Genomic DNA, 25,557 nt, shown 5'->3' with positions numbered 1-25,557 from the left:
AAGGCATCAAACAGCAAATTTGTTGACTTGACATTTATGGTATTGATATGTGGTTCCAACACTTACTCTGTTGACCTGAGACCATTGAAATACAGTTGCTGTCTAAAGGACAACAGTTTAAAGGCAACTTATTATATTATTCTTCTAGAAACTGTCATTTTGTTACAGTATGTTATTGTTTATTGGTGTCTGGGGAAAAAAAAGAAACATTTCAAAAGCCTCCCGATTATTATGTCACTATTATATCATTAAAAAAAAAGTTATATGGACCTACCCTGACTTTGTCAAGGAAGCATAATAGGTCTGCTCTAAAATGTTTTGTGACATTTGTGATGGTCTATTTTCTATCCAGCTGCAGGCTAACACACAAACACGGGTACTCTAACCAACAACTACCTGAACCACTGATACAAGAACGATCTATGCTTCTCTGTTCTTTGTGTCTTGTTCTGTCCCTGCTCGCTTTACTATAACAGTTGAAATTGAAGCGCATTTTAATAGACATTTTTCTAATTCATTATTGTTACATTTTGGTGAGCTTGTGTGAGTTGGGCTGAGTTTGGTGAGCAGTGTGGGCTTCGACTGCTGTATTCCACCTGCTTCAATTATTGACTTGTTTTGTGTTCAGAAATGATTTTCTGATTCCTTGGTTGCAAACAGTGAGCAATTTTTTCCTCTGTATCATCTCAAGCCAGTTTGGACACACTCCTCTGACATCAACAAGCACTTTTGTCCGAAACACTTCTGCTCCTGAAATATTTTCTCAGTTTTTTTTATTATTCTCTGTGAGCCCAAGAGATGGTGGTGCAAGAAAAGTTTCAATACATCACTGAGCCAGAAAGGCTCAGACTAACTCCTCTAGCACCAACGTGATTTGCTGATTTAATATTTGCTCCAACAAAGCTATGAAATGCGAGTCCAGCTCATAAGAGGCTTAAACGTAATTATTTTCAAAAACCAACATCAAGGAATTCCTCATCATTTAGAGTTGCACATCTGTTAGTCTATTTTCTATCTTCCAACTTCCCCCTTGATTTATTACTTCAGTTTTCTTTAAATCCCAAACCCATTCATTAAAAAGCACTCAACCACGTAGTTTTGGTCACATTGCACATTAAGAAAATTGACTGTCCACTTTGTTATTAAGAAACAGCAGGTTGGTCAGGTATATGTTGGCCATTGTACATTCTTTAGATGCAGCAATCATCAGAAATTTGCCAATTTTTCCAAACCATTCTCATCTGTGATTTGCATGTCAAATACTGAAAAAAAGATTTTTTAAAATACATTTTTTATATATTTGGAAAAGCTGCCTGAATCCTTCAAAAAATTGACAGATGCCATTCAAGCATATAAATACGAACTTGAAGGTTGAAGGTACTGGATTAATGTTTTCTTTTTAACATTAGCAGTTGCATGAGCCAAGTGCAGCTATTTTAAGATCTGTGTGGTGTTAACAGAGCTCAATACTTTCTGATGCTGAAAAACCGGGTTAGACTCTGTGTGGCCTAATGGTGACTGGCACATTCATTGGCAATTCAGAGCAACTGCTGCACCTTTGACTTTTGTCTTTTTTTGGACTGTGAGACGAGGTCCATGCATCTCCAGAGAAAGCTCTTGTTACACATTGGGCTTCCCGTCTACTAATCAAATCGCAACTCATGCCAGTTTATAAAAGCACGGTGTATGTCATATTTATCTAAAAAAAAAGAAAAAGCTGGTCTGGTCTTAAGAAGGGCATGTGCCAATGTAAGCCCCTTGTTAATCTTCCTTGGTGTAATGGTGAAGACATCCAATATGCAATATTACTTCGAGGAAAGAGATCAAGCTTATATGTATTGCCGACCAAGAGTTCATTAAATCCACTCAATTCACGCAGCAGATTTTCTTCTTTGTCTCTAAGCTCCTTTTATCCAAGGAGGGTTTTGCTGAGCACGCATGCTCTTTTCCAGCTAAACCCTGTTCCTCATTAGCACCAGAGCATGTATTCACACCTGGGATCTACCCGAGTCCGAGCACAAATCTTTTACTGTTTGCAAATTAGTGTCTCTGTTAAAGTCTTCATAGGTGAAAGACCTTGCTTCCACTGTATACCCACCCAAAATTCATTGTACAATTACAGTCGCAAACCATATCAGTTCCCATATGGCGTTATCTGTCTTGTTTGTGAAGAGAGGCACCGACGCTCCCAAAACTTATAGATTCAAGTATTGACCCTCTAGCCTTCAAAAAGAACGGGAGGAAACATTCCTCTCCGACCAGAAGTGGTCCATCCAAATTGCCGTGTCTCATGTTAAAGATGCAGCGCTTTGTGATGCATACACGTTCGTTTCGGTTTAGGTTGTTTACACTGTGTCACCACATCTTTTAATTTTATTAATCATGCATCATAAAGCAACGCATTGTTCTGCAAATGAAGGAACTTTAAAAATGTTCAGGGTTTCTTATTATTTACAAATACTATGTGTACTTTGATGCACATAAACAAAACCTGGTGAAACCAAATTGCCTTTGGAAAATCGAAAATGTCCACCTACTTGATAAGCATATGATTCACAGAATTTCACCCAGATTAAAATCTCTGTTCCTATCTGCTTTGATTTGTGTGTGTTTGGGTGGAAGAGGAAGAGGGCGGAGGGAATTAGGGTCAAAACAAATGATGGAATGAGTAATAGGTTTTAAGGGCCAGCATATTAAATAATCTCTGTGACTAATCCATGAATATGTGAGCATGTTCGTCGTAATCTGCCTGTATGTCAATGTTTGTCTATCCATTGGTGCGTACCTGTGTGGAACTGTGTGTGTGAATATATGTGTTCATGTGCATGGGTTTTTTTTTTTTTTGTTTTTTTTTTTGGTGCTTTTTTTTGTGGGTGTGTGTTTGTAGAAGGGCTGTCAGTTTCAGTCTGGTAGTCAGCATAATTAGAAGTCTCCTCTTCTCCTTTTTACAATCCTTTCAGATCCTTCCCTTTTTATCCAACTGACCCTTCCCATTTCCCCTCACTCACACACTTTCACCTCCAGCCCCGTGAGTTATGAACCTCCAATCAATCTTTCATTCTTGCACGGTGATGAACAGGGAGGAACCTCATCTTCTCTCCTCCTTTTGTAGAGTTCAATGTCGTAACACTGTGTTTTCACTGGAAGCTATAGAGAATCGGGCCGATTTCTGAGCTTTTAAAGGTTTTCATAATGGTGCCAATGTGAATAACTGAAATGTTGGTTAAAAGGTTAAGCAAAGGTTTAAAACGATCTTGTCTGCTTTTTAACTTTGTTAAGGTTTATGTTTGGCATCCTCCATTCTGAAAGCTGAATGCTCTCTTTTACAGGAATAGAATATAAGACTTCCTGGAAGACTCAGTTGGTGTGATGATGGAGGGAACTTAGTTCAAAAACCTTGAGACTGGGGATGTTTTAGGTTGTTTTACCTTCCAGAGGAAAACCAATCTAAAGCATGCAACCAGAGATGCAAAGGAATGATCTATTTCAAATGGCCCAGGTGACGTCTGGACAAAAAAGTTCACAGACGCTCTCCATTTAATGTGATCCTAGGCTTTTGTGCAAAGAAAATCAACAACTGTTTCTCTAATTGAAAAGATGGGTTATTCTAGAAAGGATTGACTTGGAATGAATGAATAATAATGCAAATATCAAATTTGGGTTTGCAAAGAATTTAGAAAACCATGTATGCTTTCCTTTCCACAATTCATAATTCTGCTATATTGCATTACCTACAGGTAAATTATTAATAAAAATACATAGAAATGTGTGGTTGCAACATAACACATGTGAACAAATTTAAGGGGTATAAATACTTTTAAAAGACTCCATTTAGAAATGAGCAGGCAGCATAGCTGGAAGCAAGGTTGTTATTTTGAAGGTGTGCTTACCTAAAAAGTGTAATCTTGGTCTTTATAGCTTATATTTAATTGATTCTAAAGGAATCAGCCTTTAATTGCTGCGCAGGCTGCTGTTGGCCATTACTTGTTCCTGTGATTATTCTGAAATCGTTTACTTGGACAAGTTAGACAAAGACACACACACACGCATGTACGTATATATAATGTACATAAACATGCAGGTTTTTTGGTTTGGTTTCCGTCTTGGATAATTGGTTTGAAAAGCATCCAGAGCGATCGCCCTGCTGTCCCTGTGGCCCCAGCTGCCAGGGTAAATAATGAGCCTCATAAACATGAAAGGCAAGGGGATGATCATCCTGATTTGAGCTTTGCACTCAGAGGAGATCAATTAGGGCTTAGACATTCAAGGGCTTAAAGCATACACTAAGAGCAATTATCAATTAAACACAACCATTTAAAGGTAGGATGGCACCAAAAGACCCTGTTGCAGCACTGCAAATAATTTTCCAAAGTTTTTGGCTTTGTTCAGTTTCTGGTGAAACCCGTGATTTTGAGCTAAATTCGATTGTGAACATACATAAAGTATGATACAGCTATGGAAGCTAAGCGCTAACATATTTAGCACTTTGTAGCTGGGTACCATTGTGTCCTTGAACAGAAATACACTAAATCCCTTCCAGCTCCACAGATTCCCCTTCCTGAAGCTTTCTCCTGTGTGACTCAGCACTGCTGTGCAGGAACTGAAGAGTTTAATCATCAGGAATCAATACAGTGTTGTAAAAAACACACACACACAAAAAAAAACCCACTATGGACAATCTTCCCAGGTGGACAAAGTTTCCATCTTGCACCTGTGCGATTGTTTAAAAGATCGTTCATATGAAAGTGAACAAATAATAAGCCTAATGTAAAGGAAATCAGCTTACAATTTAAGCATTTAGTTGGCTATGTAACGCAAGGTGCTCCAAAAGAAAAACCTCACGTTTAATTTACAAAAAGTGTTGATACTTTTGATACATTACAACCAGAAACTTAATTTTGATTTCTTGGGAGACTTCTGGATACAAATAAGTTTTTATAAATATGATTTTAAGGATCAGATTTTGTGGAACATCTGGGAGGCCAGTGATTGTGATGTGTGAGGTGAGGTGGTAAAATAACTTCATGATGTTCTGCAGAATATCACCATGCAGGACAAAGTATATTTGAAATATTTTTCTTTTAATGTTTTTAGATAAGGGTGGAATATATATTGTATTTGACACACATCTCCAGTTTCATTGACATTTTGATGTTTTCACTCTGCATGTTTTCACGTCAATAGGCTACTCCACTAGCAATAACAAAGGAATAGTCAGGTTTCTATTTCCCAGAGGCGAACAGGGTGAGGCCTAGACTTAGCTTGGGTTAGTTTTAGATTTCACGTTTACAGAAAGCTGGAAAAGCTCAGTGGCGACGGCTCCCAGCCAGCTCTAGGAATGGGGTTTTAGAATCCTATGCTCAATGAGACTACCAGCTTGTGTTGGTGATGCACTAAAACAAATCCTACCCCATGGAATGATTTTTGTTGCAGGCAGCATCTCTTACTTTCAGATATGTGGGGAGCTAAACTTTAAGAAGCTAAGGGAAATTTGTGTCTTGGGTAAAGTTTTTCTAAATGCTTTCCATTAATGTTTCATACAGAAGTATAACATTGACCCACTTAGTGTTATTCATGCTTTGACTTTCTACTTCGTTTTTTCAATGTCTCCATGTGAAAAATGTATAGGCAGTATTTGAAGATGTGCAGATGTGGGCATTCATGTAACTCATCAGTCCTTGTTACTTTTACATTACATGTACATTGGAATCACTATTGCAAAGTAGTTGCCAATGATCCATTTTTTATGGAAGTGCAACAGCAATTGATCTACTTACCAAGAACTTTTCCAGCACCTCTCTCATGGAGAAAAAAAACAAGTAAATCTAAACTAAATCTTAATCAAATGGGGACATACAGTAGGAGTGTCACGGTCAATCAATAAGCACATTCAACACCCATTGGATTTGCCTCGCAGTGCTAAGACAAAAGAGATTGCAGAACTTCAGCCGTTGGTATTTCCATGTGTCGGATTCGATACAAGTCAACGCAGCAGGCTCAAAAAGACACCGCAGTCGTGTGTTGCCGTTAAGTCTGTGAACAAGTAAGCTTGGCGTAATTCATTATGAGTATTTAATAATAAGTGTTGTCTCTTTATATTCACAGGCTTCATCTACACCTGTGGGGGTACACTGAAAGGACGAAATGGCAGTATAGAATCGCCTGGTTTCCCCTACGGCTACCCCAATGGAGCAAACTGCACCTGGGTTATTGTTGGGGAGGAAGGAAGTAGAATCCAGCTCATCTTCTTGTCATTCGCCATAGAAGAAGAATACGACTTCCTGTCCTTGTACGATGGACACCCCCACCCTGCTAACTTCAGAACAAGGTAGGAAAGGTGCTCTCAGTTTTAGTGAATTAATGTCTGAGCAACACTGAAACCTGGTTTAACAGTTTTGGATTCCTTTGCATGATATGTTTTGGTGGATTACCTTAATCATGGGAAGTAACACCGTTATAGTGATAGCTGACTGTTTACTTTTTATTTCACAATATTTAGCATCATCTAAGCAGTTCCGAAATGACCCCAAAACAATCTTTTAAAATTTGGTTATGCTGTGAGGTAATCCAAATGATTCTGTTAAACAGATTTTAATTTTTTTTTTATCACAAAACATCACGTATAGAAGTGTAAATTAATTGGATAATATGCATTTTTTTTTTAATTTAAAGTTTAAAAGTTGTACTGATAGACACTTTTTAAAGGTGCATGTTGCTTACAGCTACAAGCGAACAGACAGAGAGAGAGGGGAAAAAATCTAATTTCTGCTGGTTTGTTTTTCCCAGTCAAAGCCATTAGAGGAAAATAAATGACCCACAACAACAGGTTGCGGCCCTTTTGTGGCGCACGTTTCCCTTGGCTCAATCAGTGCCACTGTGGGTCGCCCTTAATTATGGAATCATTTTATTGAGTTCCTTCTGTGAGAAACACAATAACCAGAATTAAAATCATTCATGATACACGATAGCCCTCACCTTCCCTTATGATTTTATCTGCCAATCAATAAGAGCCTAAAAGCCTTTGTGCTCGACTTTATTAATTTAACTCTTGAATTGAAAGATCAAGTTAATAATTAAGCTGTAAATTAGGTTATTTTTAAATCACTTTTGAAACGCCCTGTTGTGAACACTGACGAGTAAAAAAAAAAAAAAAAAAAAAAGCCCTCACAATCTCAATACAATTTTATTTTTATTAGGGGATTTCCCCTGCAAGAAAGTGGTCATTGATATTAGATTTTTAATTATTTGTCACAAAAGCTGCTGGCTGCTCATCTATAATTTCCAGCAGCCAGGTCTTACTTAGCAAGCAGTGGCATGTGTTTAAATCACACGTCTACATTGTCCCAGCGGTAATTAAACTGTACTAAATTTGGATGTTCGCTATAGGGCCAAACAACAAACGTATACTGTCAAAACATGACACAACTTTATACTAATTTGCTGTTTTGTTTGATCCTTGGAAATAAAAAAAAAATCTCCTCAGATGTGCTCAGAAGTCATTAAACATGTAAGCTAGAGAAATGAGCAACCAACTGAGATTTAGACTCTTAATTCCATTTAGGATTATGTGGATGTGAAATTCCACGTGGAACTAAATCCTGGAATCAAGTGTATCCAACCTTAAAGCAAAGCAGGCTCAACACAAGACGTGCTTCTCCTTGTTCTTTTTCGTCAAGTAACCTGCTTCCGCTGCACATATCTGATTTTTTTTTATTTTTTATTTTGGCTGCAGAATGCTCTAGCTGATGCTGAAAAACAAACAAGCAAAAAGACGTTAACTGGTTGAAAATAACAAATACATTTTGACATGTAAAAATTAAACACTACTCTTATCATTAGTAATTTCTTTTCATCTTGTAAAGTACTTCTGTCGCGTGAATTTTCATAATATTTTTGCTGCATTACAACCACACACCTGATTGTATTTCACTGGGATTTTTATATGATAGAACAACACAAAGTTGTGCATAATGAAAATAGAAGGTCACTAAATTTTAACTTTATTTTTTCTATAAATAAAAAGCTTAAAGGTTGGTCCCCTCTGAGAAAATATCTAAATAAAACTGCTGGTCTTTTGGTATCATGTCTGTGCCAGACTTTCACATCTAGAGATAAAAAAAAAAAAAATGCTGCTACTTTCCAGCTTATAGCTTAAGTCCAGTCAGATTGGATAGCATCTGAAAATGCCGACTCTCATGCAATAGTTCCCTTTTATAATATTTATGGAGAGTTTGACAAATTTGTTTTGTCAACAGACTTTCCCACCTGAACAATAGACTTCTGCACTTCCTCTAAATCTAATGTATGACTCTTACCTGCTTCTCTGATTGGTGCTTTCTTAGCCTGTCACTGCGGCTGTCATGTCTTGGTAGGTTCACAGTTGTGCCATGCTTATTGCAGTTTTGGGTGATGGGTTGAACAATTTTCCATGAGTTATTAAAAGCTTAGGATATGTTTTTATAACCCAACCCTGCTTTTGTCTTCTACTGACCATTAGCCTTAATCTGTATGCTGTGATGTGTTTAATGCTGCTTGTTCACTAATGTTCTCTAACATACATCGAATGCCTTCACAGATCTGTTGTATTTACGTTGAAATTAATATGCAGACAAGTTTTCTATTTACTAATTACGTTACATCTAAGCGAAGTTGGTTGTAGCTGATTTAAATGGGACTGAATACAACTGCATACCGAACATCCGCGTTAGATTTAGGGGGGTGAAAAAAAGTAGAAAACTGTTTATTTCATATTTTTTGTGCTCGTTTTCCACCTTTTTTTTTTTTTTTTTTAGACAACTATCACAGCACCGATAATAAAACGTTACCAACCTGCTTCTATGTATGAAAGAGCTTTTATTAAATTTCAACCTGAGTGTTGGAGAAATGCCAATAAAAGAAGGCCCTTCATGAGACCGCCGGCATGCCTGACCTAGAGGCCTGTGACAGTCTGTTATCGAGGTGTGAAGAGTCGCAGATGACATGGAAGGATCTCAGTCTCACTCAGCGTAGATGTCTTCAAAGGTTCGAAAGAGCTGTCCTGGTAAAGTGTTCGGCTAGATGAATCATTCTCTGTCGCGGGCAGATATATTTTTGTATCAGGTGATGACGTTGCCTTTCACGAGACACTTCTCACAAATGGGCTACGGGACACGTCACTTACGGTCAAGTGTCAGCCTCCAATTTTAGCCGCTGTTAAGAAGTAGCATCTACTTCTTCTAATTTAGAGCATCTAAGTTTTCAGTTTCTGGTGGGAAAAAACTGTTCCTGTTGCATTTGGTAATTAAAAAAATGCAAAAGAGAGAGGAGAAACTGGTAATATACGGATCTGAAATGTGGGTCAGGTTTGTGAAGGAGCTGTTTTGCTCCTGTTTTAATTATTAGGAGTTAAGTTTTAGGTGAGGTAATTGCTAGATCTGTCAAGCACCACATAGTTACTTCATACACTGATGCCCAGTGCTGGCATTAGTAATCAAAGTGTTAATGGTAATGTACTGGTTCTGTCAGAGACAAATGGGTTTGGACCTCATTTGTCAGGAATCTGTCTCTTAATATAGACTCTGTCAAGAAACATAATGCTTAAAAGCAAGCGATCCCTAAACAGTTACTAATAAATTGTTCTTCCTCATGATGGGGAAGTAATTGGAAGTTGATGTTTCTGGATGTACTGACAGGTAAAATGAGCTTGGTCAGGATTGAGCAGACAAAGTGGTATAAAATGCTTTTTTTTTTTTTATCACCAATGAGCGCAGGGCTCTGGAGAACTACTGTTTTCAGCCATTGTCACAGTTTGAAAATCAATAAAATATATTCCCCTCTTCCCTGAATTTACTTCCATCCCCCATCATGATGGACTGGAGTCCAGACCATTTAGTCACAGAGCAAATGGCAGCGTACCCTCCACACTGGTTCCCAGTATGTTCAGGAGTTTATTCCTTGAAAATGTATCCCTTTGTGGTTATAACTACACTGAAGCTGCAAATAAGATTGCCATATTCTAAGATGAAAGTGGAAGTGGTGAGCTAACATAAAAGCATTGTTTAAAAATTAGTACCATGGTTTATGCTTCGTATTTGGAGTTCCCTATAACCAGATTAACAGAAAAACTTTCAGCTTCAAATCAGTTAATAATCAGTCCATGTATACCTGCACTATAACTGATCAATACATGCATATAGGCAAAATCTGGAAAGCAAATTGAATTAGTTTGTGTTTAACTGGCGTTGCAAATAAAACTGTGCGTTGCCTTAAAATGTCTGAGGCCCTGAATGGAAGGTGTTGCTACACACACACACACACGCACACGCACACACACACACACACACACACCACCTTGCCAAAGAAAGCTTCCGTAAAAATCAGTAAGTCTACAGCTGTGTTGGTCAATTAAAGAGTTTATTTCTCACCAGCAGCTGTTTTTACTGTTTCATAGTCTAGTTTGTCCATCAAAACAATATCCAAAAACAGGTTCAATAGTAACAGTTTCTTATAATTTTGTTGTCAACCAACACCTGTTTCCTGATGGAAATTCCTCTGTCATTTTTATATAAATTCTAGATAAGAAAATGCCATATTTGAGACATAACCAATCTCTCATTGCTTTTAAACTGGATGCAAACTTTAATGAAATGGAGAATAATTACATATTTTAAAGAACCTGTGGCTAGCTATATGATATAATATAATATAATATAATATAATATAATATAATATAATATAATATAATAAAATCATGCATTTATTGCATCTCAGCTAACCAGTTCCAGCGTCTTTTCGCATTCTTAGCTCAGACTTGATTATATTTTTGAAAATGCTCCATCAAGAACAGGCAGAGGATGCAATTCACTTCTCACTATTATGTCTCTACATATAAAGGGAGTCATCCGGATGCTTGGTCTGTTGCTGAAAAGCAATTCTCTCATCATGTGAAATGAACTGTGCTCGTTTGGTTCAGCAGGCATCATTTTTAATAAACCAGCTTCACTAGTCAACCTTTTCTTGGACAATCCAGTGGCTTTTAGGCCTCAGATACCCCTGCAGAGTTAATGTAAAAAAAAAAAAAATGAATAGAGTTGAATAGACTACAAAGGGAATCAGAGTTGGATTTTGGTGCTTTCCATCCGATTACTGTTTTACCAGGCGACATCCATGAGAACGGAGGCGAAGCGAGAAGGTTTAAGATGCTCTCTGTATCTCTATTGGTTTATTAGGATTTTCGGTTCATCCAAAATAGCATGGAATGATGTTAGGATTGCGTTCACGTGTGTTGTGTGTGTGTGTGTGTGTGTGTGTGTGTGTGTGTGTGTGTGTGTGTGTGCATGTTCTTGTCAGTAAGGAAGATTTATGGCCCACATCGACACAATCGCCCCACTAGTTAAGCCAAATTACCTCTGCTGTCTCATTTTCTCTCGCTTTCTCTTTTTCACCATTTTGTCTCCCTCTTCCTTTCGTTCACACCCGCACACACCCAACCATGCTCAAAGATAAACATGAACACGGCCACGGGGCTAAATGATAATTTAAAGGTCAGAACCATTAACAGGAAAATTGTAATTATCAGGACTTTGATTAATATGGATAGCACACATTCACACGATTGTCCAGGCCCACAAAATATACAAGCACAACTCACACAAACCATTCTCTCTCTGCCCAGGTTCCGACCCGTATAGTCTCCATGCCACTGTGCTGTTGCAGTCTAAGCAAAGACCATCTCTGTATGGTTTGTCAGTGTTTTTCCTTATGAAACACGAACCCTCATAAAAGTACGTGTGTGTGAAATTTTCACATTTTACTCACAAATTTGCCTTTTAACGAAATAAAGCATTTTTTTCCCCATTTGTATCTCACTCACACACGCCCTTATTTTGCATCTTCATGTAATTTCTGACTGCATTACGAGCAGAAGTTGGAATTTGATTAATTCTTGCTAAACTTAAGCCAAAAAATGTTTCAAGTGGCCTTTGTTTTGCACCACGTCTCACACAAATCAACAATAATTAGAGTAAATGATGCATCATCCTTTTTGAGGTGACTCAAAAAGTGTCGATGGCAGCACACTCCTTAAATACAAGGGAGGAGAGCCCAAGTTAAATGAAGAAGCAGGACATTGTGCGATAAAAGGCAGAATTGAGAGTTAGTTATGGTATTAATGGATCTGGCCCAACCTCCCGACCTCGCTGTATATGTGTCGCTGGGGTCAAGGGCTATAAAAAGACCTCAATAACAAAGGTGTAAGAAGGTGCAGAGACAAAACACTTTAAATTGGACCTACAAAGAAAAACAAATGCTTTGCAAGTTCAAAGGCAGTTGGTCTAAAATCCCAAAATGATAGACTGAAGTAAATCAAGACGCGACTGAGGTTGCTGTCAAACTGTTACAGATCAAGGGTGCAAAGGCAGGATGAAGAGAGGCTATGTAAAGAAAGATGTACTACAAATGTGAGGAGGGAAAAAAGGGCGGCATGTAGTCGGGGGGACGATTAGACAGAGGTGGCAATAATTAGCACAGAGCAGACAGGATGGGTCAACCCAAAGATTGCACACGAGGGAAAGTCAGTTTTTGCCACGCTACAAGAAATTAGGTAAATGACAAAACAGTTTTGGAGGACATTAGATTCTAATTTCCTACTGTTGCCACTGAAACCATCTCAACTAAAAACCATAAACATACCAATTAATCCTTCATTTGAAGCACTTAAGTTTCCACAGCTAAATGAGATGCCCCCTTAGCATCCTAATAGGTTATACATTTGACTGATTTCCTCGGCTGTGGTAGTCAAAAGGTGTGGTCAGTTACACTTCCACATCCAGCCTGGCTGGTTTAGAAAGCTTTATTTGAAAGCTGGAATTTTATTTCCAAAGTCATCTTTGTCTGTTAAAATGCGTAAGACGGATTATGTAAAAGAAAAAAGAGAAAATATAGTTTTTCACAGCCGTATCTGGGTTGCATTTTACACATTGGATTATTAAAAGAAAAATGAGAGTTGTGCCCAGTGAGGAACAATGGAAACTCACTGCCTGAGTCACCTGAATAGAGGATAATAAGGGTAATCTGTGGGATCTGGACAGTCGATTCATACATATCTATAATCTCTTCATTAGCAGCAGCTTCATAGAAGTCATTAGTCCTTATTTCATACGTCACATTAAATTTCAGCTTTTGATTGTGCTCAGCGAAGGCTGTTGAAGAGAGAATATCTTGCCATTGGATGGGATTTGATTTTAAAAATGACATGGCAGAGTGTTCTTATGTGCTTTTGCTCTCAGTCCTAACAAGTTTATTTGCAAACCTTAAAACAAACAACAACAAAAAAAACGTAGCAACAATCGGAATAGAAGGCAGAACTACAGCAAGTGCTGAATTTCAACCCAACATGGTAATCTTGCTCGGTCCACCATCACGCATGTCTTAATGCACTTCTCAAAATGTACTCTCTGCTCTGCTAGAGTTAATGACTAATGTCTGTGATGGACCCTGCCTCACTGGAATAAACAGCCCATGAGGAAAATGTGTGAGAGAGGAGGGCAATGCTCAAAAGTAATGACAGGTATTTTGTTTTCAACTCGGTGAGTCTAAATTGGATAGAGAAGGGCATTATTCTCTGCAGGTGGTACATTTGACCTTCACAAGAGCAATTATTGTCCTTTCATCAAGAAGAAAGTAAGAAAAAGGGGATAAAGAGGCGCAAATTAGTTTTCACGTTTGAAAATCCTGTCATACCTCGGTATGAATGTCAGTGCTGACTTTCATCCCGTTCTGCTTCAAGAAGTTTGATATGAGATGATAAACTGCATCTGGTTAAGTTGAAATGGGCGCGTGTATACTTAAAAACTCAGCATTCAGTAAATGTTTGTTTTTCTTTTTAAAAAAAAACATTTTTCATTTCTCTTCGCCTGTGATTTTATATTTTTGATATTTCCTTTAATTTTGCACAGTTTTTGTGGAAAGGAAACGGAAAAATTTAACAAGTGCACGATGAACCATAATGACCAAACAATGAACGACACGCTACATTTATAAACTTTCTATGTTCCTCAGGGCTAGTATATTGACAAAACATAATTATTTGCAACATTCACTTTGGAGTTCACTGGAAGATTTGTTTGCCAAATTTGTCCTAAAATTTCTGCAAGACCTTGGAGGAGGACAGTTTTGTAAAACGGCAGTTAAGCATGCATGTGGAGAAGAGCTGATGCATCCGTGTTCGTTTCTGCAGACCTTATTATCGGTTCTCTGTGAAGTGTCACCAGTGTGGATTTTGTTCAACTAGTGGCATTGCTATGAACTCAAAACCAGTCATCATGGCTGGCTTATCTGCTGTTCTAGATGTGCTAGAAAAGAAGCGCAGCCGTTTCAATGGGATGCTTTTTGCATCACCTCCTGCTTCTTGTCCGAGACACATGGTCCTCTCAAGTTCTCTCCCTTTGATTTTCAACTCAAAGGACATATTTCCGACTCTAAATCCTTTGATGCGTATACAGTATCTTTGTGAGAAGGAAAAATGTCCACATGTCCCTCAACAAGCTTCATTGTTTTTGCGTAAATCAAGAACAGAAAATGAAGACACAAATGTTGCTTAGGCGCAAAGTGAGGATGACGTACACCACACAGCGAAATGAAAGCACAAATTGTAATTTGTGAAGAAGTGGTACTTCACATGGTAGCCATCTGCCCCTCTTTGCAGTATTCTCCTTTAATGAATTAGGCATCACAAATATGTATGGCAGTCACATACAAATAATTCAATTCATGATACTGTTGAAAGTAAACTTGTCCCTTTAAAAACTACACCAAACTACGGCGCGTTGCCCAGCGGCTGTGGTAAAGTCGAGGCAAATTTACAGAATGTCTAATTTGTTTATTTATTTTACTAAATATATCTTCGTCAAACTAAAATAACCTCACCCCCCATTCTTCCTGCAGACGACCTCCCTTTGTCAACGAATCCAAAATAGTTTCCGAAATAGAGACGTGACTAGAGATTAGAGAGACTGCAGGAAGGTTCTAATGCAGAAAAGGGGACCGAAGGTGGGAGAGCAAGAAAATAGTTGAGTGAACATAAAAGGAAGAAACAACACTTATTTCATCAATGTAGCAACGATGGAGAATAACTTTGTGTTTTCCATGCATCTCTAATTTGGAAGAAACTCCAGAAAAAGAAAGCAGCTTTACGCTTCTCTCCAAAAGCATGGCGTGGATGTGTGATTCAGACCTCCTGAGTCGTATTTCGCTGCAGTGACTGTTACAAGTCTTTTGGGGGGTATATCTCCACTGGCTTTGAACATTTTTGCGCCCGTTATTTATTTATTTTTTTACAGAATGGCTTAAGCTATGTCAGACTGAATGGAGAGAGTCTTTGATCATCAATCTCCATAGATTTTAATTTGAATGTTGGTCTGATCTCTGACTGGGCCATTCTGAGAAATAAATATACTCTGATGTATTGTTGGTCTCCCTGCATGGTTATGATTGTCCTGCTGGAAAGTGGACCTCTGCCCGAGACTGAAATACGCCAAGAAGCTATTCCACCGTCTCATGAAACCAGAGTGCAATATTAAAAACATTACAATAAAAATGCTGGTCCAAGACTAGATAAAATTGGACCCAAGGCAATTCCCTGAATGTAACTTCTGGTTTCAAAACCAGAGTGCTAATCCCAAGTTAGCTGCCTTAAAAAGGAGCTCTGTTTGTGAGTTTGATGTCACACCTCAGGCTTCTGAGGTCTTGAACTTGACTTGCCCACTCTAAGAGTATCAGGACTGAAAAACATGTATTACATGGATGATGTGATGGAACATGAGTTGCAATGCCTGGAAGCCGCAACGCATGCGCAAGTGGAAAAAAAAAAAAAAACACCACAAGCGAGACACGTGCATATCACGGTATGTCAGAAAAAGTCCGATCTGGTCACGCCAATCTCCTTCTTTAGAGCGCTCTTCTTCTTCTGGCTCCCCTTCCAGTTCTTGCCCTGACCTAGTTTGTATCTCCAATCTTCTGCAACACCAATTTTACACCTGGCTAAGTCGCACCAACCCACAGACACGCGCAGGACGCAGTCGCGAAACCAGAGACGGAGCCACAAACTGAACTCACACAAGCTGCAGAAACGCACAGAGGCATAGAGTGGGAGAGAGAGTGAGACGTGCACGCTCCGCCCCAAAGGCCCAGGAGGAAAGTGCAGACAAAGGCCATGGGAAACAGCGGTGTGTGTGATTGGTGTGAAAATAAACAAATTTGGTCTTTGATGTTGGGACAATATTTGCAAGCAATCGAGAGCACTTTTCGGGGAGGAAAAGCAGGGCGTGTAGACGTAGATGTGCTCGCGTGCGCCTCGGTGTTAAAGGGAGTGGTTTGTGTGAGCGTGAATCGAGGTGTGTTTACCCCTGAGGTAGTGGTATTTCATCTCCTCCCGCATCAGTTCTGCCCTGTAGGCGGTAAGAGGTGCGTGTGGAGTGGTGTGTGTGTGCGTGTGTGTGTGTGCTGAAAGATCCAAAAACACTTTACCAAGGTTAAATAAGACATTAAAGAAGGGGGAAGAAAAAAGGATATATATGGGTATCTTTAAGCAGCAACCTTACAAAAGGAAGCACACTCCTTGAACTTGAGAAGTGACATGGATTTGTACTTAGTCTCCTTTATTTCAGTACTCTAAAAATCTCCAGTACAAGCAATAAAAAAGATTTCAGGGAACAAACAAAAAGCAAAAACCAAGGAACAAAGTAGACAGATCAGTGATAAAGTTGTTTAAAATTTTTAAGTAGGTTTGGGTGTTTAGATTTGGAAAACATTACAAAGCACTCTTCATTTCACTATATGAAGATAAAACGACAGCAAAGCCTCCAAGAGGCCCTTTGTGGCCATGCAGGAGAAACGGCAAATAGGCGAATGTGCTTTGTTCAGTAACGTGGTTAAACAAAGTATTGACACATGTAGTCAGAGAATACTTTGGAATCTCGATGGTTAGTTTCGTTTTGTATATTTAGTTTTGAGTCATTGCATATAGGGTTCTGCGAGTGCCTACAGTCTGGATGCAAATGTTCACATTTTTTAAGCTGTTTTTGTAAAAAAAAAAAAAAAAAGAAAGAAAAGATAGGAAGGAAGGGGGAAAAAGAATGTAAGGAAACAACATGGAAAATATGCATAAATTATCCCAGCTTGTAACAGTCCCTTTGGACATGAATTAACTTGCAAATAAACCATGTCAACTTTCCTGCAGTGTTGTTTTTTTTCTGGTCTTGTAAACACATTTCGGAACAGCTGGGGGTCCATCAGGTGTCCAATTTGGCGTAAAATTTAGCTGAAAAAATTTTAGTGAAAATGTCTTGCTTTGATTTGTGCATAATTGCAAACTCTTGCACATAAATTGTTAAAAAAAAAAAAACAAAAAAAAAAAACACCTACTGGAGTTCAAATGAGTGCTTTAGAGGCGAGGCTTTTAATGGAGGTTGCAGGCTTTAATGCCTACACTTTTAAGAAAATGTACATTCTTTTCTTTCTCCTTGCTTAGCGATCAAAATGCCGTATGAATGTAAATTGATTGATGAAATTTTGGAAGAGAAAAGGTTTTAAAGTGTTCACTGAAGATCGATTCTGACAACCATCTCTTACCAGAATGCATGTAAGTCGGAAACCCTGGTTTGATGCACATTATCCTCGTTTCTTTTACCAAATCTGCCTCGGGCTAAGGTCTGCTTTGCACAAGATGCCTATAATTGACTCAGTTTATTATTCTGCTTCTCTCTCTATTTTTTTTTTATTTCCATCTCAGTCTCTTTATTAATTAAACCCCCCACTTCCAACCCATCTGCTTGTCTTTCAGTTCATCCTGTAAAAGTCATTAATTCTGATCTGCTCGGTTCTTTCCGTTTAGACCGGCAAATATTACGGTGTAATTGTTACTGTACTGTGAACAGTGATGTGTGTCAGTCATAAGCCAGATCTCATGGCCATAAAGATCCTTCGCAGCTAATCGGAGATCTCCTTTTTGTCACAATGTTGACAGGTTGTTTTTGCAAGATGTGTTAATCCACCTCAGGGTAAATTGCTTTTCGCCTCCTCTTTGGGAAAATGAGTTTAAGGGCAGTAAATCTGGAGAATCTGTCATTATTAATTTATTTTTATTTGCCTAATTAGGCCACTTACTTAAGGTCATCTTCGATGTTGAACAGGAGTGAACATAAAAACACAAATGTGCAAACAAAACATATTTGAAGTTACATCAGCAACATGGCTTCAAATGTTGCCGACATTGAATCCAGCAACATTTTCCTTGTGTTTGGATGTCTCATCCATATGCAAACGATGCTTGCAGTTAGGAAGAACAAAAAGTCATATGTGTAGTAGTGGTTTTCTAAGAAAAAAAATATTCATCTCTTGAAGTCTAACTGTTTTTTGTTCAGGAATATTGCTCCTGTCATCTTCCCATCGACTTAAAACAGTTTCCTTGTTGCTGCTGAAGAAAACTGTTCCCAGAGAATGACAGTGCCACCACCATGTTTCACCTTGTGGAAAGTGTGTTTACACAGAAATTTGTAGTACTATTTTGGCTCGCAACCTCCAAACGGGACCAGAGGCCGTGTTTCAGCAATAGTTCTTCTTTCGTACAGTCCATAAAAATTTATTCAGAAACTGTTTTCTCTACAGATCCTGCCACCCGAGCTGCGAGTATCCGCAGCTCATCCAGAAGTAGCATGAGGTTTTCAGCCTTTCCGATTAACGCTGTCCTTACCTGACCGGTCTGTTTACGGGAGACCACCATGTCTCTGTAGATTAGAGTTGCGCCATGATTGTTTTATTTTCAGATGACTGATCGAAGAATTCCCCATGAGGTGTTCAAAACCTGAGATATTGATTCATGAACCTAAACCTGCTTGTTAACATTTTCACAATGTTATCCCTGACCTGTCTGCTGTGTTCCTCTGACTGCATGATGCTTTTTTGTTTACCGGTGTTCTCTAGCAAACCTCTGAGGCCTTCATAGAACCAACTGATTTATCCTGAGATTAAAATCACACGCAGGTTTTTTGTTTACTTAGATGACTTCTAAAAAAGACAGTTGACTGCAGTTTTGTCTAATAGCATCAGAATGTATGGAGATTAATGTTGCCTTCATTTTTAACTTTCAGTACCAAATATTTTCTTGTGTGCAGAAATCTTAAGATTTGTTAGACCTTGATGTCTTAATGTCTCTTTTTAAGATCTCTGAACGTTATCGATTGTGACCATCCTGTGCAAAATGTTAACATGCTGCTATAATATTGTAGAACTGTTGGTGGCTAAATAGCATTCCCCCCAGGATGCCTTGTAGTCCCCTGACACATATGTGCAGTACATACAGACTCGCTCAGACGGTACCTCAAGGGCAGTCACCCAGGTGTTGGGAAGTTTTTTTTTTTTTTTTTTACCTCAGGGAATAGATCACTATGATCAGCCCCAGAGCCAACCCAGTGTCCCTGGAGGAGGGGATGGATACACTGGCTCACAATACACACAGATTAAAGAGAACAAGACAAAGGCACAGGAAACGATAAAAAGGATGTGAAGAAAGGACAGTTTGGGATTGAGTGTACGTAGGAACACAGAGGAAACAAGGAGACAAAAAAAAGATTAAACGAAAAACAAAAAGGTTATTGCAGTATTTCTACTGGCTGATCTGAACCCTGCGTTGAATGCTTTCTAGGAAATTTAAAGCTGTGTGAACGCATTCTCTGTAAGATTTGGTCAAGGGTAGCAGAAATTATGCCAGATGATCAGTAACGCAAAACGCTAACTTCAAAACATGTCTTCATGAATACATTGGTTTTCAACCTAAATTCCAACTTTTCCTCATTATAAGGGGATATAATTAATTTTTAGACTCTCGTGGGTCCTGGAAGCTTTCACAACGCTTGTTTTTTGGGGGGTTTTTTTAAAAGCACGTGGCATTCGTCCACACAACAATTTGTTGATTGACTCCTCTAACCCTCCCACCATGTCTCTGGAATATTTTGCAAAGTGAATCATTTTTCTTTCTTATTATGAGGAAATATCCAGATGAAGCTGCTCTAATGGGAAGTTTTTACTTTGAAGAATGCACTCATCAGTGATCTGTGTGTGAACGTGGGATGAAAGAGGAATTATCCTTTTTTTAGTGTTGCATAACACAAACGGCGGAGATGTAGCTGCTATGACTCATTCACATGACATCCCTGTTATCCTGGTCTGCTTTAACAACAAAAAGTAAGAGACGGAGGTGTTTTCACTTGGTTAATCTTGCCATTTTAAAATATTTTCACATCATGGGATTATGGATTTTGAACTTTCTAAAATGCAGTATAAAGCTTCATCAGCGTGAATACTTTGCTGATACTTTCCTTGTACCTCATGCAGAAAAGGCATCTAAATTATGGACACGTTTTGAAGAGTGTTAATGGGAAGCTTTGTAAAATGAAACAAGGAGCATTTCCACACAAACATATGTTGGAGAGTGCAAAATTTTGAGATTGGCGGAACAATCGCAAAACAATAGTACGGTTTGAATCAAGACTCCTATAGCCCAGGCAAAGTCCAGATCCAACTTCAATTGTTCAAATCATAGACTGAAACAATTTCTCTCTTTTATGAGAGACATAGGTTTACGAGTAGGCAAAATTCACCAACAGATGATGTTTTAGCACCTCGCCACTTTGTTGTGTTGCACCATTGCTCAGAGCTGGAACTCTAAGTTCAGCTTGACAGATGGATTTGAGTAAAGATTAAACTCACCTTGGCTCTGTTGCTTGGCCCTAAACTTGTCACTCTGTGTGCCCGTTTCCAGTTGTGTGTTTAACTACTTTCAAATATATTAGAAAATCTAATCACCACCCACGAGGTGCTGCAGAGCGACCCTTTCGCCACTCTTTGCTCCTGTCATTTAGTTAATTTCTCATGTGTGCATACACAAACAGAGATGCACGTCGTTTAAGATTATTCGAGTTCTGGTAACGCTTTTCAGTCCCCGACCCAGAGGGAAACTAAAAGAACAGAGAAGAGGCTGACAGGTGTAATGATACATAAACGCTCCAACACAAAGAGCATTAGAACAATGCTTTCCTCTCTGCTCGGTTGCTCTCTCCATTATCCTTCAAGGCAAAAATACAAGAATTCAATTAAAAATAACATGTAGTGACCTTAAAACACATGCACATGCATGGACACCCACAAGCTTGACATATCAATTAATCACTGTCTGTCACTTGACCATTATAGCCTGTGTACCCTCAATGGGCCAAGGGAATTGTATGAATATAGACTGTTATATGAAATGTCATTCTGCTATAAATGGCCTCGGCTCGACCCGCAGCAGATTGTTTCTCAGTTGACGTCTTCACGCCAATATTAGCATGCAGTTCTGCAGATGGAGTATTTACGTAGAAGGATATACTTTGTCACATACTATGGACAAGCAATGGATGAAACAAAAGTCAAGCTTACTTTATAACCTGGTGACTATCTGACTAGTTGCAGGCAGTCGAAAAGCCCTGAAATTTCACTTTGAGATTATCAATAAACATAAAGAAAGCCAGACAGTGGCATCACAGCTACAATCCTAAAACACAGTGCTGAATTCAACAACCTTGGGAGTGTTTAATTTCGCATTCTGCAATGCAAATGTATAATTTGGAACCGGAGTGTATCAAAGGGGAAGTTTTTGACGGTGTGACAGGTGTTGATGTTCCAGAAAATGTCCTTTCCTTGTCTTATGAACCCACCTATTGTTCTTTTCAGTGTGCGAACAAAAATTACAAAATAGAGATCTGATTCTCTTGACATTAGAAACGAAAGTTCATCAGACGGGAAAAAGACAAAACTGTAATAAATAAAAGCCTCGTTTACAACACTTATTACACCCCAAGATAAGCATTTCTGACTCAATGTTTCATGACATCTGCTTACATGCATTGTCTCGGTAGCTTAAAGACACAAGAAACCATTTTCATTCCCTAAAGATCTAGAGTACATTTCAAGGTGAAAACATTTCATTTGACTGTACTGCACTTCATGCTTATACGCTTACTTGGAGTTTTCAACTGTGCTGAACTTTGAAAATGTCTATAGGTTTGCTGTTTCTATGAATGATGGATAAGGTTTATTGTGGCAGAATAAATAATCAGTGCCTCATCCCAGTCTATGGTTTTCAAGATTTTTTAATGTTTCTACAGCTTTCAAAGTTGTATGTAGGTATTATTTTTTATTTTTTTTTCCCCAAACTTTTCTGTTTTAGTTTGATCTGAACAAAGTTAATGACATGGTGAAAACCTGTGGTGTTATATATAAACTCTAAGCTTAAAATTTGATCCAATTCAGAACTTTATGAAGGCTCTTATACATTTTAAATCTGATTAAATATTTTTGATGTACGGAGGATATATATATTTTTTTTTACAGTCACTATGTTCTGCCTATTGCTGCTGCTGCTGCTCCATAATCATCTAAATAATTCCGAATGCTCTTGACTCCATTTGCAATTATTTTGTCTAAACATCAATTTCAGTGTAATTTCCAGCCTTTGGTAGATATAGAAAATCTCTAAATTGCACCATTTTCCTATCTGAGCTGAACAGCCATATTATGTTTGTATATTTCCGAACACATTTCAGTGAGTGTAAGTGCTGTGTCTAATATTGTTTTGTCCTCTGTCTTCACATATGACACACAAGACACATCTCTCATATTAATTCTTCTATATTACTTCTTATAAATTAAATAGGATAGAACAAATCGCATTTAGAAATTAGCAGCATTAGCACTGGAACACTAAGCCACACTTATGCAAGCACACACGAGAGTCTGTCAGCAGTTTCATTATTAATATATGTCCTATATATGTGTATGAATAACCAAATAAATCTGTTCATTTTCTCATGAGGTCTCTTGCTATATTTAAGAAAGGACACCGTTATAACCATAGACAATATACCATGCCTCAGTGCGTACAGACCACACTCAGGGATACATGGTTGTTTACTGTGATAAAACATGAAAAATTGATAACAATGGAGCTGACCTTTACAATAACAACAGAAAAGTGGGGGAAATGTTATCTCCACCTAACAGGTGCTTTTGAGGGGGAAAAATATTATTGTAGCTGCCTTTTTGCAAGAGGCAATAGTTCAGTTTTTGTTTTTTTTTATGCAGTGAATTAATTAAACTGAACATAATTATTTTTGTCAAATAGGTAAAACATAAGCCCCCAAATAGAATGAGCACGTGCATTTATTAATTTTCACCATGTGTCAAACGAGAGAGGCAAATTATTATAAAGGTTCCAGGGACCAGACCTACAATGCAGAAAAAAGCTCCAATGCACAAGTAAGCTGTTTTTAATTGTGAAACAGTCTCCATTTCAGTGCTTGTACTTGTGTGTCTGCTCTGATGACATTATTAAATGGTAAATGACCTGCTTTTTTATAACTCTTTGTCAAATCCGAGGACTCCAAGGCACTTTTACACCACAATCTGTGAATTCAATTTTACATCATTTCACAACAAATGTCATCTAAAAAGTCATTTCAAATTTATCAGACATGCATTCCAATTGATCCTTGTTGTTAAACAGTGAGTCAAACTCAGTTTATTATTTAAATTAGCTTAACAAGTTTTCTGTCATTGCATCAAGTCATTGACTGATGCAGTGGATGAGCACGTAGCAACCGTGGACATGTGCTTGGGTTGCATCACTGACTTGACAGAAGTCCTTCATATTAAGCAAGCATGTAGCAACAGTGGAAAGGAAAACCTCTCCTTTAACAGGAAAACACGTCCAGCAGAACCTGCCTGAATATTAGCGTCGTTCTGCCACGACCAACTAGATATTTGAGAAGACGGAGCAGATGCACAAAAAACATACAGAAGAACTGACATAAGAAGTGATATTGGGAAAATACTTTCAATCAATCTTCATTCAGCTGCAGTGATAAGATTGTTCCAAGATTTCTTGGCTTGATTCACCTTCATTCACACACATTTGAATAACCCCACCATGACATAAGATTTTATCCAATATAATAAAATTCATAAATATGTCAGCTAATGTTGCATAGAAGAATATCTCGGTTGAGCTAAATCCCCTACCTCAAGATGATAATGGCACCTTTGCCTCAGACAATACTTGTAGGCCTTACATAAAAAAAATGACATCCCTGTAAAGACTCCTAAAGTGACAGAATAGCAGCGTTTGTATGTGTGTCTCCTTTAACTTCATATTTCTTAACCTGCATTTTTGCTCCGTCTCTTGCTGATCCATTTCATCCTCACCTTCCAACTTGTCTTTCCACATCCATATATCTCTGTAATGACTGTCCCTTTAAGGAGCTGTCAGTCCCGACACCTCCCTTTAAATGCCACAAGACACATCCAATCTATCTCTCACCTATCTACAAAATACAGGTGTGTGTGCATACAAGCACACATACTGTTTGCGCGCTTTCTACATTAACAGGCGTCCCTTCCGGGATATGCATTTATATGACCGCTTTTGTCATTGTGTGTGTGTGCGTGTGTGTGCGTGTGTGTGTGTGTGTGTGTGTGTGTGTGAGAGAGAGAGAGATGGGTTTCATTGGTAAGTGATGGGATGGCCAACAGCCTAAACAAGCTTTAGCTCAAGGGGGAAATGCACACTATCTATCTAACTGCCTGCAACAGAGAGAGACTGAGACAGACTAAGGGGGCAGAGGGACAGGACACTCACTACATTTATCATTTAATAGTGGGAACAAAAAACTCCTTTTGACACAGTGACATGGAATTGTGTTGGGAACGCTATCAAGAAGACACAAAAGGTAAACAAAAACTGTCCAGGAATCAGAAATGCTGTTTTGGTTTTACTGGCATAAATAATGTATCGTATTCATCTTATCATGACTGTGTATGTTATTGTTCATATATTATTGCATTTAAATGCATCCACTATGCAGTTTGTAATGTAATGGACTATAATGAGACCCCGCCGGCCGGCTAATGTTCTCTGAACACTATGTCCAAAGAAATTGGGACATTATTTAAAATGTATACAAGTGGTAATGATTCAAAATAATTACAACAGTGAAGAGTATAGTTGCAGAAAGAGCACAGTTTATTTTGTATTTACGCATTTATGTTGGTGTGAGAAAGATTTATTTTTTTTCTTTTTTGGGGCAAAAAATAGTTAATCCACCGTCTAGCCTGTGTCGCAGGTTCTCTCTTCGGGCTTGAACAGACGGCGGCGATGGCCCCCTGTCAACTCCAAAGACAAACCTCCTCCTCTTCCTTCCTCCATGACGCACCACAAAAGGATTTATCATCCTTGAACATCACAGCTACGCTGAAAGGGATAGCAAGTAATGGATGTTTGCGCTACTGGATGCCAATAAGTGTGACAAAGTGAGAAGCGCACAGACATGCAGCACGAAGCTGGGCGCAGACAGACGGACATACGGTCAGATACGCACTGATGGCTCGCGACGAGATAAACGAAGACGACAGCTGAAGCATTTAAAAAAAAATAAAAACTTCACTAAAATCTATTCTTTCGCGGGTGCACGTTCATGGGCAGGCGTGCAA

General features: G+C 38.5%; 1 protein-coding gene across 1 annotated transcript in view; it reads left to right on the top strand.

Moving 5' to 3' along the window:
• Positions 1-25,557, top strand: part of LOC106924683 (CUB and sushi domain-containing protein 3) — a 392,355-nt gene that overhangs the window by 84,240 nt on the left and 282,558 nt on the right. The window contains exon 2 of the mRNA XM_088010270.1: positions 6,106-6,328. Within this exon, the coding sequence (XP_087866396.1) occupies positions 6,106-6,328 (223 nt within the window). The remainder of the gene's footprint in view (positions 1-6,105; positions 6,329-25,557) is intronic.

The sequence above is a fragment of the Poecilia mexicana genome, unplaced genomic scaffold (genome assembly GCF_051168715.1).
Source record: "Poecilia mexicana isolate PSO_F unplaced genomic scaffold, ASM5116871v1 scaffold_11, whole genome shotgun sequence".
Classification (NCBI taxonomy): domain Eukaryota; kingdom Metazoa; phylum Chordata; class Actinopteri; order Cyprinodontiformes; family Poeciliidae; genus Poecilia; species Poecilia mexicana.
The sequence above is the reverse complement of the archived record's forward strand: the minus strand, read 5'-3'. Positions and strand labels throughout refer to the sequence as shown.